General features: G+C 31.9%; 2 protein-coding genes and 1 long non-coding RNA gene across 3 annotated transcripts; 2 read left to right on the top strand and 1 right to left on the bottom strand.

Annotated features, from left to right (window-relative positions):
• Positions 1-1046: 1046 nt before the first annotated feature.
• On the top strand, positions 1047-1679 carry LOC145332598 (uncharacterized). Its single transcript, XR_013884230.1, has 2 exons — positions 1047-1187; positions 1478-1679. It is a non-coding gene; the product is annotated as an uncharacterized LOC145332598 (long non-coding RNA).
• Positions 1680-3202: 1523 nt separating this feature from the next.
• On the bottom strand, positions 3203-6984 carry LOC145332593 (putative RNA-binding protein RbpA). The gene is made up of 5 exons (XM_080177604.1): positions 6485-6984; positions 5601-5723; positions 4300-4385; positions 3884-4062; positions 3203-3593 (listed from the first exon to the last, which is right to left on the bottom strand). Exons 1-5 carry the CDS (start codon positions 6602-6604, stop codon positions 3574-3576), a joined length of 528 nt encoding a protein of 175 aa, XP_080033730.1. The 5' UTR covers positions 6605-6984; the 3' UTR covers positions 3203-3573.
• A 2606-nt stretch (positions 6985-9590) lies between these two features.
• On the top strand, positions 9591-13399 carry LOC145332594 (uncharacterized). Its single transcript, XM_080177605.1, has 5 exons — positions 9591-9686; positions 10084-10147; positions 10398-10461; positions 11558-11591; positions 12007-13399. Exons 1-5 carry the CDS (start codon positions 9629-9631, stop codon positions 12096-12098), a joined length of 312 nt encoding a protein of 103 aa, XP_080033731.1. The 5' UTR covers positions 9591-9628; the 3' UTR covers positions 12099-13399.
• The last annotated feature ends 280 nt before the right edge of the window (positions 13400-13679 follow it).

Here is a 13679-nt window from a genome sequence, read left to right as displayed (position 1 = left end):
GCAAGGGACATTGGATTGTAAATTATACTTGTACCATAGTTAACAAACATAATCCTACATGGGTACTGTAGCAGGTACTTATAGTATTGCTTTATTTGATTAACATTAGCAGGGCTTATTTTGTTTATCATAATTTGGGATGTGCATTTTCTTATCCTTTAATATCCCTGCTATTCATTTATTGGCAAAGAAGCTGTACTATAAAATATTGCTTCCTAGATTTTTTTTATATATCTATACAATGAGTTTTGTAAATAATAAGGTCGATCCTTAAAAAATAAAATAGGGTAACCCCACTATTAAATCTTTTATGTACAATTTTTTATAATATGGAAAGGTTATCAATGCATGTGAGATATTAATGATGAATACATTATTACATGCATCTTATAGCAGATTATCATGTTCTCTAATAAAGAAAACACGCAGCGGGCTAAAATAACGATTCCCCCTTTTACCCCATTCACTCCATTGAGATAATATACATATTTTAGTCGTGCGGTTACCCTATTTTTAGTGCATTTTTTGTTATTTATATGTTATTATAATCTGTTTAATAGTTATTAACAATTACTCATATGATTTATCTCAAAAGTAATAATTGATAACATATCATTAATATTTATATATCATTGTTTTATATTTATTATATAGGTTGTTTATTAAGAATGAAATATTTTAGCAATTCATGTTGAAATAATAAGTTTACAAAACATATTTTTATTAAAATCAAATGTATTTAGTTAGAATCAAATATTTATTGTAATTTAATTAAGATTTAGAGCTTTTAAAAAATTATCCTTAACTTTTAGCTTAAATCTAGTGGTGACTTTAAGCATTTTTGTTATGAAAATTTGTGAGAAAAAATGAATATTTTTAATGGTGGCAACTTTAAATAGTTTTTTTTTTTATCACATCGTATTATAGACAACTTTCCGCGGATATTAAAATGATATGTTATATGATTACAACCAGTTATGAAAAAAACAGGTTTAATTTTTGTTTTATTATTCGTAGAAAACTGTCTTTAATACGATGCTAGGCATAATGTTTTCGTATGGATGATAACCGATTCTAATCCTGCGGATATTAATCGGCAACTGGGAAAAAATCTTTATTGTTCCCACTGCGTTTCCTAAAGTTACGTATAACATAAATTAAATAGTAGCAAAGCCCTGGATTTTAAGGTATAAGACAATTGACGTTAAATTGATGCACATCACCAATGATGATAAATGGATAGATTATTTTGGTATGTCTAGCATCATCATATTATATCCAGCTTTCTACGAATATAAAAATGTACAATCATAAGATAAAAACCAGTTTTTTTAGCCCGTGCCTTCGGCACCTCGGGGCTAAAAAAAAAGTTTTAATCTTATAATTGTACAACATTCTATATCCGCGGAAAGCTGTTTATAATACGATGCGAGAAATAACTATTATAAATGTTTCCTCAATTGTCTTTTACCTTAAGATTCATGAATTAAAAATGATGTTAATAACAGAGACAATTTTGATTTTTAATGTTATACTTAGCTTTCTGAAATATGTACGTACAATAAGAATAAACTGTTAATACTATTAATAGACTAAAACCACTGACCAAAGAGATAAACCTTGTTGGAAAATGTAAATAAATATACAAGACCAATAATGAAATAAACTAGTTTAATAAATACCTATGTTTTTGTTAGTAGATAAGCTACTCTATAATTTGAAATGTTTGTCTGTGTGAAATATAATGGAGGTATTGATTCTAAGGGGGGGGGGGGTAATGCAACCATCTCATAATCAATGTATAAATGGCACTTAAAATTCGAATTTTGATCTGAAAATTTGCATGAGTAATCCTTGGTAGGTCTATTTCCCCTAAATCGAACATAAAGTTGAAAAAGTAACGGCTCGGCCGTTTAGCCGTTTTTTGGCTATTTTTAGGGCAAATTTGTCATAACTTACGTAGAAATCTACTTTTTGAAACATATTTTTGCTTTAAATCATGTAAAATGATACAAGAAACATTTATTAGATTTCTAGTACCAGCAACTACCGGCTAGAACCGTTTGAAAACATTTTGGAGCGGAAAAGAGCATTATTTGGAGAGATGTTTCGTGATGGATTTCGCTTGAAAATATCCAACAAATGGCTAAACGGCTAAGCCGCTACTTTTCCAACTTTTTGTTCGATTTAGGGAAAATAGGCCTACCAAGGATTAGTCATGCAAAATTTCAGATCAAAATTCAAATTCTAAGTGCCATTTATACATTGATTACGAGATGGTTGCATAAACCCCCCTCCCCCCCTTTGAGAAAGACGGTCGAAAATATTTGTGAAGAATCCCTGAACCAATGATCATCCAGTACAGGGCAGGCGGGGCAAATTAAACCGGACAAATTCTATTTTTTCAACAAATAAACATAAAATCGTCAATTGTAAAGATTTTATTAGATTTCAAAAACTGAAAAGCAAATTGGGTATAAGACTATTAGATTATTCAACAAAGTCGCCGCCAGACCCTGATCACCATGTCCCCCTGTCCAAGCTGGCGAAGTTCTCCTTAATAATGGCAATGAGTGAGGTCTTTGTGGTATGGGCATGTAAGGGACTATATCCTTTTTTGATACTTTAATATGTAGTAATTTGGCCAGTTATCCGGTAATTTGGCCGGATAACTAGCCCAACCCTAGTTGCTACGCTTTCTAAATCGTACCTAACTACTAAAGGAATCATTATACAAAGTTTAGATAGGACAACTAAATTAACGAAAAAAGCTATCTGAATAATCATAGAAAAGCTTCGCTTTAAAAATTATGACAAGGTAATTTTTATCGTTAATTAAGGTTGTTAATAGTTGTTAGTTCTAAAATGTTGTTTATATTAATATTTAGAGATAGTTATATGATTGAGAATTCGTTTCATTAGTCAACAAGACATTTTTAAGGAAATGCGAGAATCTATTCATTCCTAAATCTTTATCTACAAATACTACCCAACTAAAATATTTAGTTGGGAAATTATTTTTTATAGGCGATTTCTCTTGGGAGGGTGGTGGTACCCTCCAAAATGATAGTTGTAAATAGTTAAAGAAAACCATAACAGTTCAGTGACTAGCGAGATCCTTCGGTACAGACAAACATTTAACCTTTGCTAGGAACGTTAAAATATAATGTAACTCCGTAAATAGTAAAATTAAAAATAACGGTTTACAAAAGAATTGAGATTTATTGGTTTTAAACAAGAATTATTAATAATGCAACAAAATATAATCACACAATAATTCTTTAATATGGTTTCTGAACAAAAATGCAATTTAGAAAATTTCATTTTCTTTAATTATTTTGTTGGTTTATTTTTGATTTTTGCATTGAAAAATGAAGAATGTATCATAGGAAATTAAAATACAAATACAATTTTAATAAAGTTTTGGTAGGTTATAAGAAATACAGTATTTAGCTTGATTACAAATCAATTATGAAAAGATTGGTTAATGTTATTTTATCAAAATGCTGAACATTTAAAGTAAATTTTACAATAAAAAAACTTTTCATTTGAGCCCGAGAGCTGTGTCTTGGCTTAAGAACGGCTCTTAGATCCTGAAAAAAAAGTTAATATAAAAATATTAATTGTGAATTTAAGAATTCTCTGTAAAGTTAAACGCAAAAAATATGATAAGCTCTATCAAAATATTTTCAGATTAGTAAAAATGAACACTTCAATTTAATAAATTGCAGATTTTCTTTTAAGAACTAAACTTACTTTTGCCTGTTAATTATAAGTTTAATCTGAATTTTAATTTTGGCACTATAAAATCTGCATAGATTTAATATCCTGTATGTAATAAAAAGTTTGTAAATAATCTTAAATAAAATAGCATAAAACTTACTGGAAGGGCTCCTGCGTTTGCGGGCAGGTGGTGAATCAGATCTGTCCCTGCGGCCGCCGCTGCGGGATCTGTCTCTACGACCACCGGAGCGAGACCTGGAACGGTCACGCCTGCGGTCACGGCCTCCATCGCGGTCACCTCCACGTCCACCACCACCTCTACGGTCACGGTCATGTCCTCTGAACAAAGTAAATTATATGAAGGTAATTTACCAAATATTACAAAATAGATGACTTATTCTTAATTGGCTGGTTTTATCTTAATACATCTAATAATAATCAAAAGAAATTGTAATTTTGTTCATAAACAAGATTCACATTTTATCTTATCCCTGAAATCCCTAGTTACCACTGGGTACCGAAATACCCTAGTTAAAGAGAAGCTGTACAGCTCAATATAATGATAAAGACTCGTACCTGGGACCTCCTGGCCTGCCCTCGTCAATACTGATCCTCATGTCACGGCCATCGAATGTGCGGCCGTTCAAAGCGTCGAGCGCGTCCTGCAGAAAGATAATTATTAGATTTGGAGACTTAAAAGGTTTGATAAAAACCACATTTGGATTCATGATCTAGCTATCTATCTAACATTTTTAATCAGTCTGTCTTTTAAAAATCTTTCTTTAATATAACTTGCGAAGCTTTAAATAGTAAGATTGAAATTTTCATTGCATTCCAAATGTAACTTTATATACTGAAATGTATTGCTGCGCTACTAAGGATATATTTGTACTTAAATAAGTTTCTGAAGTCTGAACCTAAATATAAATATTAAAACCATGAATCCAATATTTAGTTATTTACCTGGTTAAGAAAATTCTCCACTAAAAAGTTAAAATGTAAGAATCATCCATAATCAGCTGTTATTTTTGTACAGACACCAATATGCACTGTGTGCCGTTTTAAAGCTAAGGCACAGCAGCAATCATGTGCATACACCGCTGCCTGCCGCAGTTGTTATCAGACACCGCCGAACATAAGGAAGTAACGGCCCCCGTAGGGTTGAATAGGGGGCACTGTGACTGTACAGTAGACGCGCAACTAGCTCAACAAATCAACAACCATTGTTTCCCAAACCATCCGACGAAAATTTTCTCTGCCACTTTCTTTTCCATCTTATTTTCTGCACGTGTGTGTGTGTGTATGTACAGTACAGGTCTGTACAGTACAACAACAAACACAGTAATGAACCAAATCAACTTTAAACTTATTCATTCACACACCATTCAACTCTAAAATATTGAACCATTAGTTCAAAGTTTTAAAAGTCGGAATTCGTTTGCGGACGAAATTTTAAAAAAGTTCTTAATATTTTGTTCTTTTCATGATACAAATATTTATGGTTTTATTTTCAAAAAAATTACGAAGTCAAATAAAATATTATGAAACACTTGTCTTTAATCAGACGTTATTCTATTACGTTTACAATAAAAAGAATATTTGCCTTAAAATTTAGCCCCCCCCCCCCCTCCATGGGCTTAATATTTATGCACATTTTGGTATAGTTAGGTTAGGGAGGGAGAAGACATTGGACTGTAAAATGTAAATAAAACAAGTACCCAAATTTTTATAACAAGCTTCTTCATTCGTTAACTTAAAACTAATAATATAATTAATCTTAAAACATAATTCACAGTCCATTGTCTTATCCGTGAAAATCCCAGAGATTCGTGGACAATTATCCGCGTTTACGGAAATATGCGTAAAATAATAATTACCTCGGCATCTCTCTTGTCATGATATCTGACGAATGCAAATCCTCTGGGCCTGCCAGTGTTTCTGTCTGTGGGAAGGAAAATATCTCCAATATCTCCGTACTTGCCGAACAGAATTTTCAGGTCCTAAAATTTCAAACAGTATTAGTTTGGGGGACCCTAACTTCTAGGGAAGGGCGAAGAATGTAAAACCCATTAAAAAGGTATATGTTTAAAGTGGCAAGTATTATTAACTTTTATGTAAGAGGCTCTAGTCGACAAATGCTGATATACCCACCCATAAATAAAAAGACCTTAGTTTTAGAGTAGCTGCATTTCTAAAAATAAGCTAGAAACGTATAAATTAGCAAAACGTTTTGTTTTAAAAAAACTAATGTAAAACGTTTGTAAAGTAAAATCTTATTACAAACTATTTAAAATTCACGAAACTTATATAATTAATTAAAGGCTTAGTATGGTTATCAAAGTAAATTAAAATGATTTAAAGAAGTTTCAGCGATAGGGCTGCTAAGGTTATCTACACAGGACTAAAAAAACTCCGTAACGTTTACAAAGCCTATAAGATTATTCTAAAATGACAAACCCTTCAAAAGTAAATAAGGTAGGTGGGGTTTTAAAGCAGCCATCTCGTAATCTATCAATAAATTGCACTTAAAATTCGAATTTCGATCTAAAATATTGCACGACTAATTCTTGGTAGGTCTATTTTCCCTAAATCGGACAAAAAGTTGGAAAAGTAAAGGAAACCCCCCCCCCCCCCCTCTTATCTAAAGGAATCAAAATATCAAAAATATGTCTTTGCTCGATTGCCTCTAAGATTTTTTGTATACAGACGGACTAATCGCATTTGTAGAACAATAAATATTAAATAAAAATTCTCTACTTACATCGTGTTGTGTTTGAAATGGCAGGTTACCAACTCTGAGAGAGGTCATGGTATCAATGTCCCTGGGGGGACGTCTGAACCCATCCCCGCGTCTGTCGTCTCTATCTCCGCCGCGGGACATTCTGTGTGTGGATTTGGTTTGGGGGAGTGGTAGTCTGAAAATTTAATCATAATAAAAGCACACATATTTTGACTTACAGAGAAAATAACCTTGAACCTTCCCATGTAGAAAGAACTCAAAACGGTTCGATCAAAGCAATTTTAGAGAATCTTCACAACAAATTTCAGACTTCTAATACATAACAGCAAACGAAACCTAATCTAACCAAAACGTTTTCAACAAAAAAACTAGAGTAGCTCAACTATAATAAAACACTAAAATTCTTACAAATAAAGACAAAATATTTAATAATAAACGTTTTAATAGTCTATATTATTGCAAGTTAAGATCTCTAAGACGGCGAAATTGCGACCTTCCGCCACCGAATCCCCACTAAAGATGGCGACCAAGCCGCCGCACTCGTGGTAAAACAACCGTCGTAGTAAACAAAACACAATAGACGTATTAAAATATTTTTATCATGCATTTTAAAAATTATTTTTTTATTAAATAAATACTAAATATAATTTATTTGACGAAAAAAAACACTTTTAAAACTCAAATTTAAATTAGATTATTTTTTTTCGATTTTAGTTATTGTATGATATATTTTCTGTTTTTGAGCAGTTTAGTATTTTTATTTCCTTTGTATGGAGACCACGCTACAATCCCCCTCTCTATGCAACAATTGGCTTAAATTCTTGCTTCCCCACATAATCTTCATACCATTACAATTTGAGCCCCCTTTTTTCAGGAATAGAGGGTAATTTATGACAAAAAATAATTTTACTATATGTAAGGATTTTATGATGCTTGCTAGGCCGTGTTTGTCGGTACGTGCGTCCTTCTAGGCGAAGAAGGTCAACAAAAACGTATATAGAAATAATAAGAACTATGCTTTTCAGGGAATATTTTTATTGTTCATGCAAAGATTGGGAGTGGATACAAAACCGCGACAGTTACAAAACCGCCCCATAACAAAACCGCGACAGTAACAAAACCGCGACATTACAAAAAAATCTATCATCTATAATACAAAGTAGAACGATGTCTGTCCGTCTGTCTGTCCGTCTGTCCGTCTGTCCGTCTGTCCGTCTGTCTGTCCGTCTGAAGCTTAAGATCTTGGTAACCACTGAACCGATTGGGCTCTACTCTTCAGGGAATATACCTACTGGTCCTGTGATGGTTTTAAGCTATTTTCTCGGGGGGTGGGACACCTCCAACCCCCCCAAAAATGAAAAATACCCCCCCCCCAAAAAAAAAAAATTTTTTTACTTTTTCTTTTTAAATCTAAAATGCAAAAATTAGGTTGATCAAACCTCTTGGGGCAAAGCCCCTAGAGGCTGGGGGCGAAGCCGCTAGTCCAATATATAAAGTAATAAGCTTTTTTTTTGTCTGTAGCAAAGGATCTCTCTAACCACTGAACCGATATGGTCTTCCTTTACAGTGAAGCTACTGAAAGGTCTCGGGATAGTTTTAGGCTACTTTATTTTTATACAAATCTGGGTAGGTATGGTTTTAGGCTATTTTTTGGCCCTTCCATATTCTTTTGAATATTAAGCCCCTAGATGCAAGGGGCGCAGTCACTATTAATACTAAAAATCTATAATAAAAAAAATCTTAATGCTAGAAGGTCATGGTCGCAGAGCTCGGCCCCCTGGCCTGCCTAGCCGCGGGCGCTCGGCCCCCTTGCCTATAACCTAACCTAACCTAACTTATATGTTTGAATGTTTAATGTACATGAACTTATTTATAGTTTAGAATTTTCTGGATTTTACAAAAGTGGTTGGTAGATTTTTTTCAAATTTTTAATATTTTTTTTACAATATTTAGGTTAGGTTAGGTTATGGGCAAGGGGGCCGAGCGCCCGCGGCTAGGTAGGCCAGGGGGCCGAGCGCTGCGGCCATGTATCCCTACAAAAATTCCTACATAGTAATATTTTTGTTATTGTCGCGGTTTTGTTACTGTCGCGGTTTTGTTTTGAGGCGGTTTTGTAACTGTCGCGGTTTTGTTTGTCGCGGTTTTGTATCCACTCCGAAGATTGTAGGCTATTTTTGGAGGGTTGTAAAATATTACCTATATTTATATTCATTATTGAAATATGAAAAAGTAAATACTTCTTCATACTCCATTTATTCTTGACGGCAATACAGACGCACATTCCGGCCCCCCTTCCCCCTTTTCCAAGAGATCAATACAAAAATCAACCCTTTTTCACTTCTACTTCCCTTTTTTAACCGATTTCACCTTACCAGGCGTAGAGCGAAAAAAAGCAACTTTAAAAAAAATCCAAATTATTTTTAAAAACAAAATGTCGCATTCATGTAATAGGTAATGAAACAAAAATCTTATAAAAAAAATATTTAATGTTTGTTTGTATCTTCATTATTCCTGATAATTCACCTTCCCCTTCCCAGAAAAAATGCTATTCAGCCTCAAATTGCTCCCATTTCATTTCTTCCCCCAAATTCTAACCCTCATAAAGACCTCACCCACAAAAGTCGTCGTTTCAGGCAAATCAACCCTAATATTACATTTTTCTTCTCTTAATTTTTTTCCCCTTGTTTTTGTTAAAAAAAAATATACTTTTGTTTAAATAAACTTAATGATATTTTTTCTTTTAAAAGCTAAATATTATATATTTTATTTAAAACTTTTCACTTTACACCATGAAACAAAACATAAAAATAATTTTATCAGGAAAATTAGTGTTGGGGAAAAAAATTACAAAAGTTTTCGACCAACCACTAAAACCGTCTGCTATTAAAATCAAAACAATTTCATAACAATCAGCTGAGTTCAAAACTTATGTAAACATTAAAATACTGTTATAGAATCAAATTTTCAGTTTACAAAGAACACTTTTAAAAGATTCAGTAACAGTTTAGTATTTACACCTTTAGTATGCCAATTGTATACATTAAGAATTTAGAAAATCTATTTATAATATATACTAAAAAGTTTAGATTTTAAACTAAACTATTTGATTTAAAAAAAATAAATGTATAGGTACTTTTTCAGAACTTGTAAAAATTATATTGAAAAATGGGGTTTATTGAGATGATATTTGGTAAAAGTCAGTCTTCGTCAGGCTATTATCAAGGTAAATATTAATTGCATAATGTATATTTAAAAAGAATTGTAATCTTTGGGGTTTGTAGAGTTACATAAGTTTTATTTATGTCCCAATTCAAAAATGATATCCCCCTGTAATTAAAGATTTTAATTGGACCAGCTGTGTGCGAGATCTTAGGAGTGATGCATTAGACAGATAGCACCTAACTCTTTTATGATTCAATGTACATACTTAGAAATTATAAACAAAATTACCTACCCCTTTTGTAGTTAAAATTATTGGTTCAAAAAACCAATCAAGATTGATATGAAAATTGGTATGAAACTGTAATTTAAAGTCCATTGTCCCCTCCCTCCATGTAGAGAACATCTAGCTAGCTACATGGTTAATAAGGATATGTTTATGATGAATATTGATATTTTAGAGGCCAAACAGTTTTATCAAGTACCTGGAGATCAAATTATTCACAAAACCCATATTCATGCCAGGTATTTATATTTCTATTCTTTAGCATCCAGGGGCTCAATTTCCATTGGGGGAGAGGGTTAAGTCTAGGGGGCAATAAAATAGCCTAAAACTAACATGGTACCTATAGGAAGCCTTTCTAAAATGGTGAAGCAAATTTATTAAGCTGTTAGCGAGATCCTAACGGACAAACATTAAACCTTTGTAGGCACTTAATCTATATTGATTATTTTAACAATAGACATTAAAATTTGATTAAATTTTCTTGTTAAGAGACGGCTTTGGAGGTGCTGCCTGTGAACGAGTTACCACTTTAAATGCAAGATCAGGAATTCAGGTAAAGTAGATATCAAAAACTTAAACTTTATCTTATTTGATAAATTCACCAAGTGACAAAGTCTTTTATACTTCTAATTATTTATTGAAAAATATTTTGGTGAACATGGCACCCTCTTTATTCATGTTCAAACAACATTTAGCATACACTAAATGTTTGCTCTATAAAATTGAAACGTATCTCAATAATCATGAATGACAATCTGAATAACTTTTTGCAAATTTTGATGGTGATAGGATTCCCTAAAATTGAAGGATTCATTCAGACTTAACTTTAAAGTTATTTAAAGGGGGGGGGGGGAGTCTTTAAAGTTCATAGTTTTTAGTAGCGAAGCTACTCTATAATTCACAATGTCCGTCCGTCCGTCCGTCTGTCCGTCCGTCTGTCCGTCCGTAATTAATGAATTGGGGGAAACGTGATTTTCTCGGCTCTTATTCAAGATAGACAGCTGAAATTTTTAGTGACGATTCCCACTATATATGCCCATCTAATATATACATTGTTTTGTCCGACCGTTTGTTATTTGGGGTGCTAGATTGATTCCTAGATTTTTACGTTTTTGTGATTTTCTCAACTCCTTTTCAAGATAAAGGGCTGAAATTTTTAGGGATTAATTAATTTTATATTCTACATATTTTCACTAAGTTTCATTAATATTTTTTTTATTAATTGGGGTGCTAGATCGATTCCTAGATTTTTAAGGTTTTCATGGTTTTCTCAATTCCTATTCAGGATTTACGGTTGAAATTATCAGGGATTGAGTATGCTCATGTTCTACATATTTCCATCAAGTCTCATTAGGATTTGTCTATTAATTGCGGTGCTAGATCGATTCCTAGTTTTCATGATTATAAGGTTGTGTGATTTTAAAGGTGTGATGATTTCCCTATTTTACCAATATTAATATTTGTTATATGAAACTGCTTTATAGTATTTTTTTCCTGATATACAATCATAATATTTGAGCTTCGCTACTTATGGATGTTGTCATCCTTGTTTTATAAACATAATCGTTTCCAGAAACATTTTACCGTGAACTGCACTAGATTCATTGTTCTTGTAGATAAAATTATTAATGTTAAAAATTTTGTTTCAGTGGGTTGGTTCATTAATAGGAGTATGTTCTGCAGGTCAGTGTTATCCACCTTTTAATATTTTCAACGAGGATGAAAATATCTTACAAAGCGAAGCATAACACTCAGAAAATGTGACAGTTAAACATAATTATAAAGTAGCAACTCCCTATTCTATTTCATTAAAGTAAAAATGTTTTTTTCGTAATATACATCCAAATTACTCTGATTATTTTTAAAAGAATTATATAAAAATTCAACATACTCTTAAATAATATTAATTGAAATAATAATAATAATTGAATATCTTTCTTAGACGTTTTAGGATGTTTTCCACTTTTTATTCAACAGGATTTTTTCTAGAATTTGATGAAGAAATATGTTACAAGACAGTAGACAATAATTTGATATTCTTCCTTATTAGATTATACCTACTTGTAATAAAAGTACGAAAAATATTTTTTTATTTTAGGTTTGGCTGTGTTTGTATTTATAGCCCTTGTGAAGAAGGACGAGAAATTTGACAAAGAAGTTGTACAAAAAATTAAGAAATTTGTGTCGTAGTCATTTAAATTCAGTATTATTATTCTTTGCTTGAAGTTCCTTGAATATTAATGTTTTGCTTATGAGAAGTTTTATTTTGACATTTTGATTCTATAATCTGAATATTTTACAAGACAAATTATATCTTGTTTTTATATCTTTTCATATTACAGTTCTATCTATATAGTTTTCTATTAAAACATTAACGAGTAAGGGTTGCATTCAACACTACCACAATTTTAATATCTTTAAAGTTTATCTTCTTTATTTCTAGAAACTAATTAAAAATTGTAGTTAAACTATTTTAAAAAAAATATTCTAGATATATTTTCTTCAATCTCTATGAAAATTTTGCAACATTTTTGTGATAGCACATTTCAGAACTTGATTACCTCACAAATCTTTACAAAATTCAATCTTCTCATAAACTGGAATCAGGATATGGATTATGGAAAATGATTTGATAAATATGCAAGAAGGCAGGGGAGATTGGACTGTAAATTATACCGGTACCCAAAGTTGTCTTTCAAACTTTGGGTAATTTTATTAAGTTCTGATTAGTTGGTAAAAACCAGCAGTGTCCAAGGTACTAAAGATTTTAAGTATCCAAAGTTTTACACCAATCATTATAAACAATTATCCAAATTTTCTAAGAAAATAAAATGGAGATCTATCCATAAAATCTTTGGATACTAGTACACATTATACAGACCAATGTCTCATCAATCCTTGCATTGGTGAAGCCTTTTTTTGCCTTAACTACTTAAATCTTAAAAGATAACAAATTGGTGCTAAACGTTTTCCTTAAACTGTATCCTTATCCCTAATCAAAGAATTCATACTTCTAGTCTTTATTGTTGTTTAAAGCAGGAATCACATAAAAACATTACAGGAATACCTATCTCCATGAGCTTGCTGTAAAGGGCAGAGATCTATAGGGATAAGACAATGACCGATAAATTGATGTACATCCAGACCAAAGATGATACACAAAATTACCCCTTCTGTAGATTAAAATTAGTGTTTGAATTTTCAGACACTCAACTTAATAAACCAACCTATATCAAAATAAACTGAAGACCCCTAAGATGATAAGCCAAGGAAACTTTATAATAAAACTTTGACACATCTTTTTATATGAGTTATAGCTTGCTTACAAAAGTGGTAGACCTATATTATGTACCTTATCTTAGTTGATAGGTATACCTAAGTTTCAAGTGATTCATGCTACTATATTTACATTTATAATTCATGCAGACCATGTTATAACATTTATATTTCTTATATTTATTGCTCTTAGATTCAATAAATAATTCAATTTATTCAATGACTTTATAAGAAGCGAGACTTTACTATATTTAGGGTCGGTCTGTCCATACGTAACGCTTCAACGTATAGAACCAGTGGGTTGAAAACACCCACATTCTGCACGCCTCTGTTTACAACTAATCTGGGGAAGGGTATCCGCTAGTGAAAGATAACTATATTATACAATATAACCCCGTTCAGTAGATTTACTTTTTTTGTGGAAATAGTTTGGACACCTAGTTCCCAAAGTTTTAAAGCCAATGAACGATAGATCTTTGGGTAACGGTATGATTT

This window comes from Acartia tonsa, chromosome 11 (assembly GCF_053477335.1).
Source record: "Acartia tonsa isolate MP-2025a chromosome 11, ASM5347733v1, whole genome shotgun sequence".
NCBI lineage: Eukaryota > Metazoa > Arthropoda > Copepoda > Calanoida > Acartiidae > Acartia > Acartia tonsa.
Note: the sequence above shows the minus strand (reverse complement) of the source record. Positions and strands in the feature narration are given on the sequence as shown.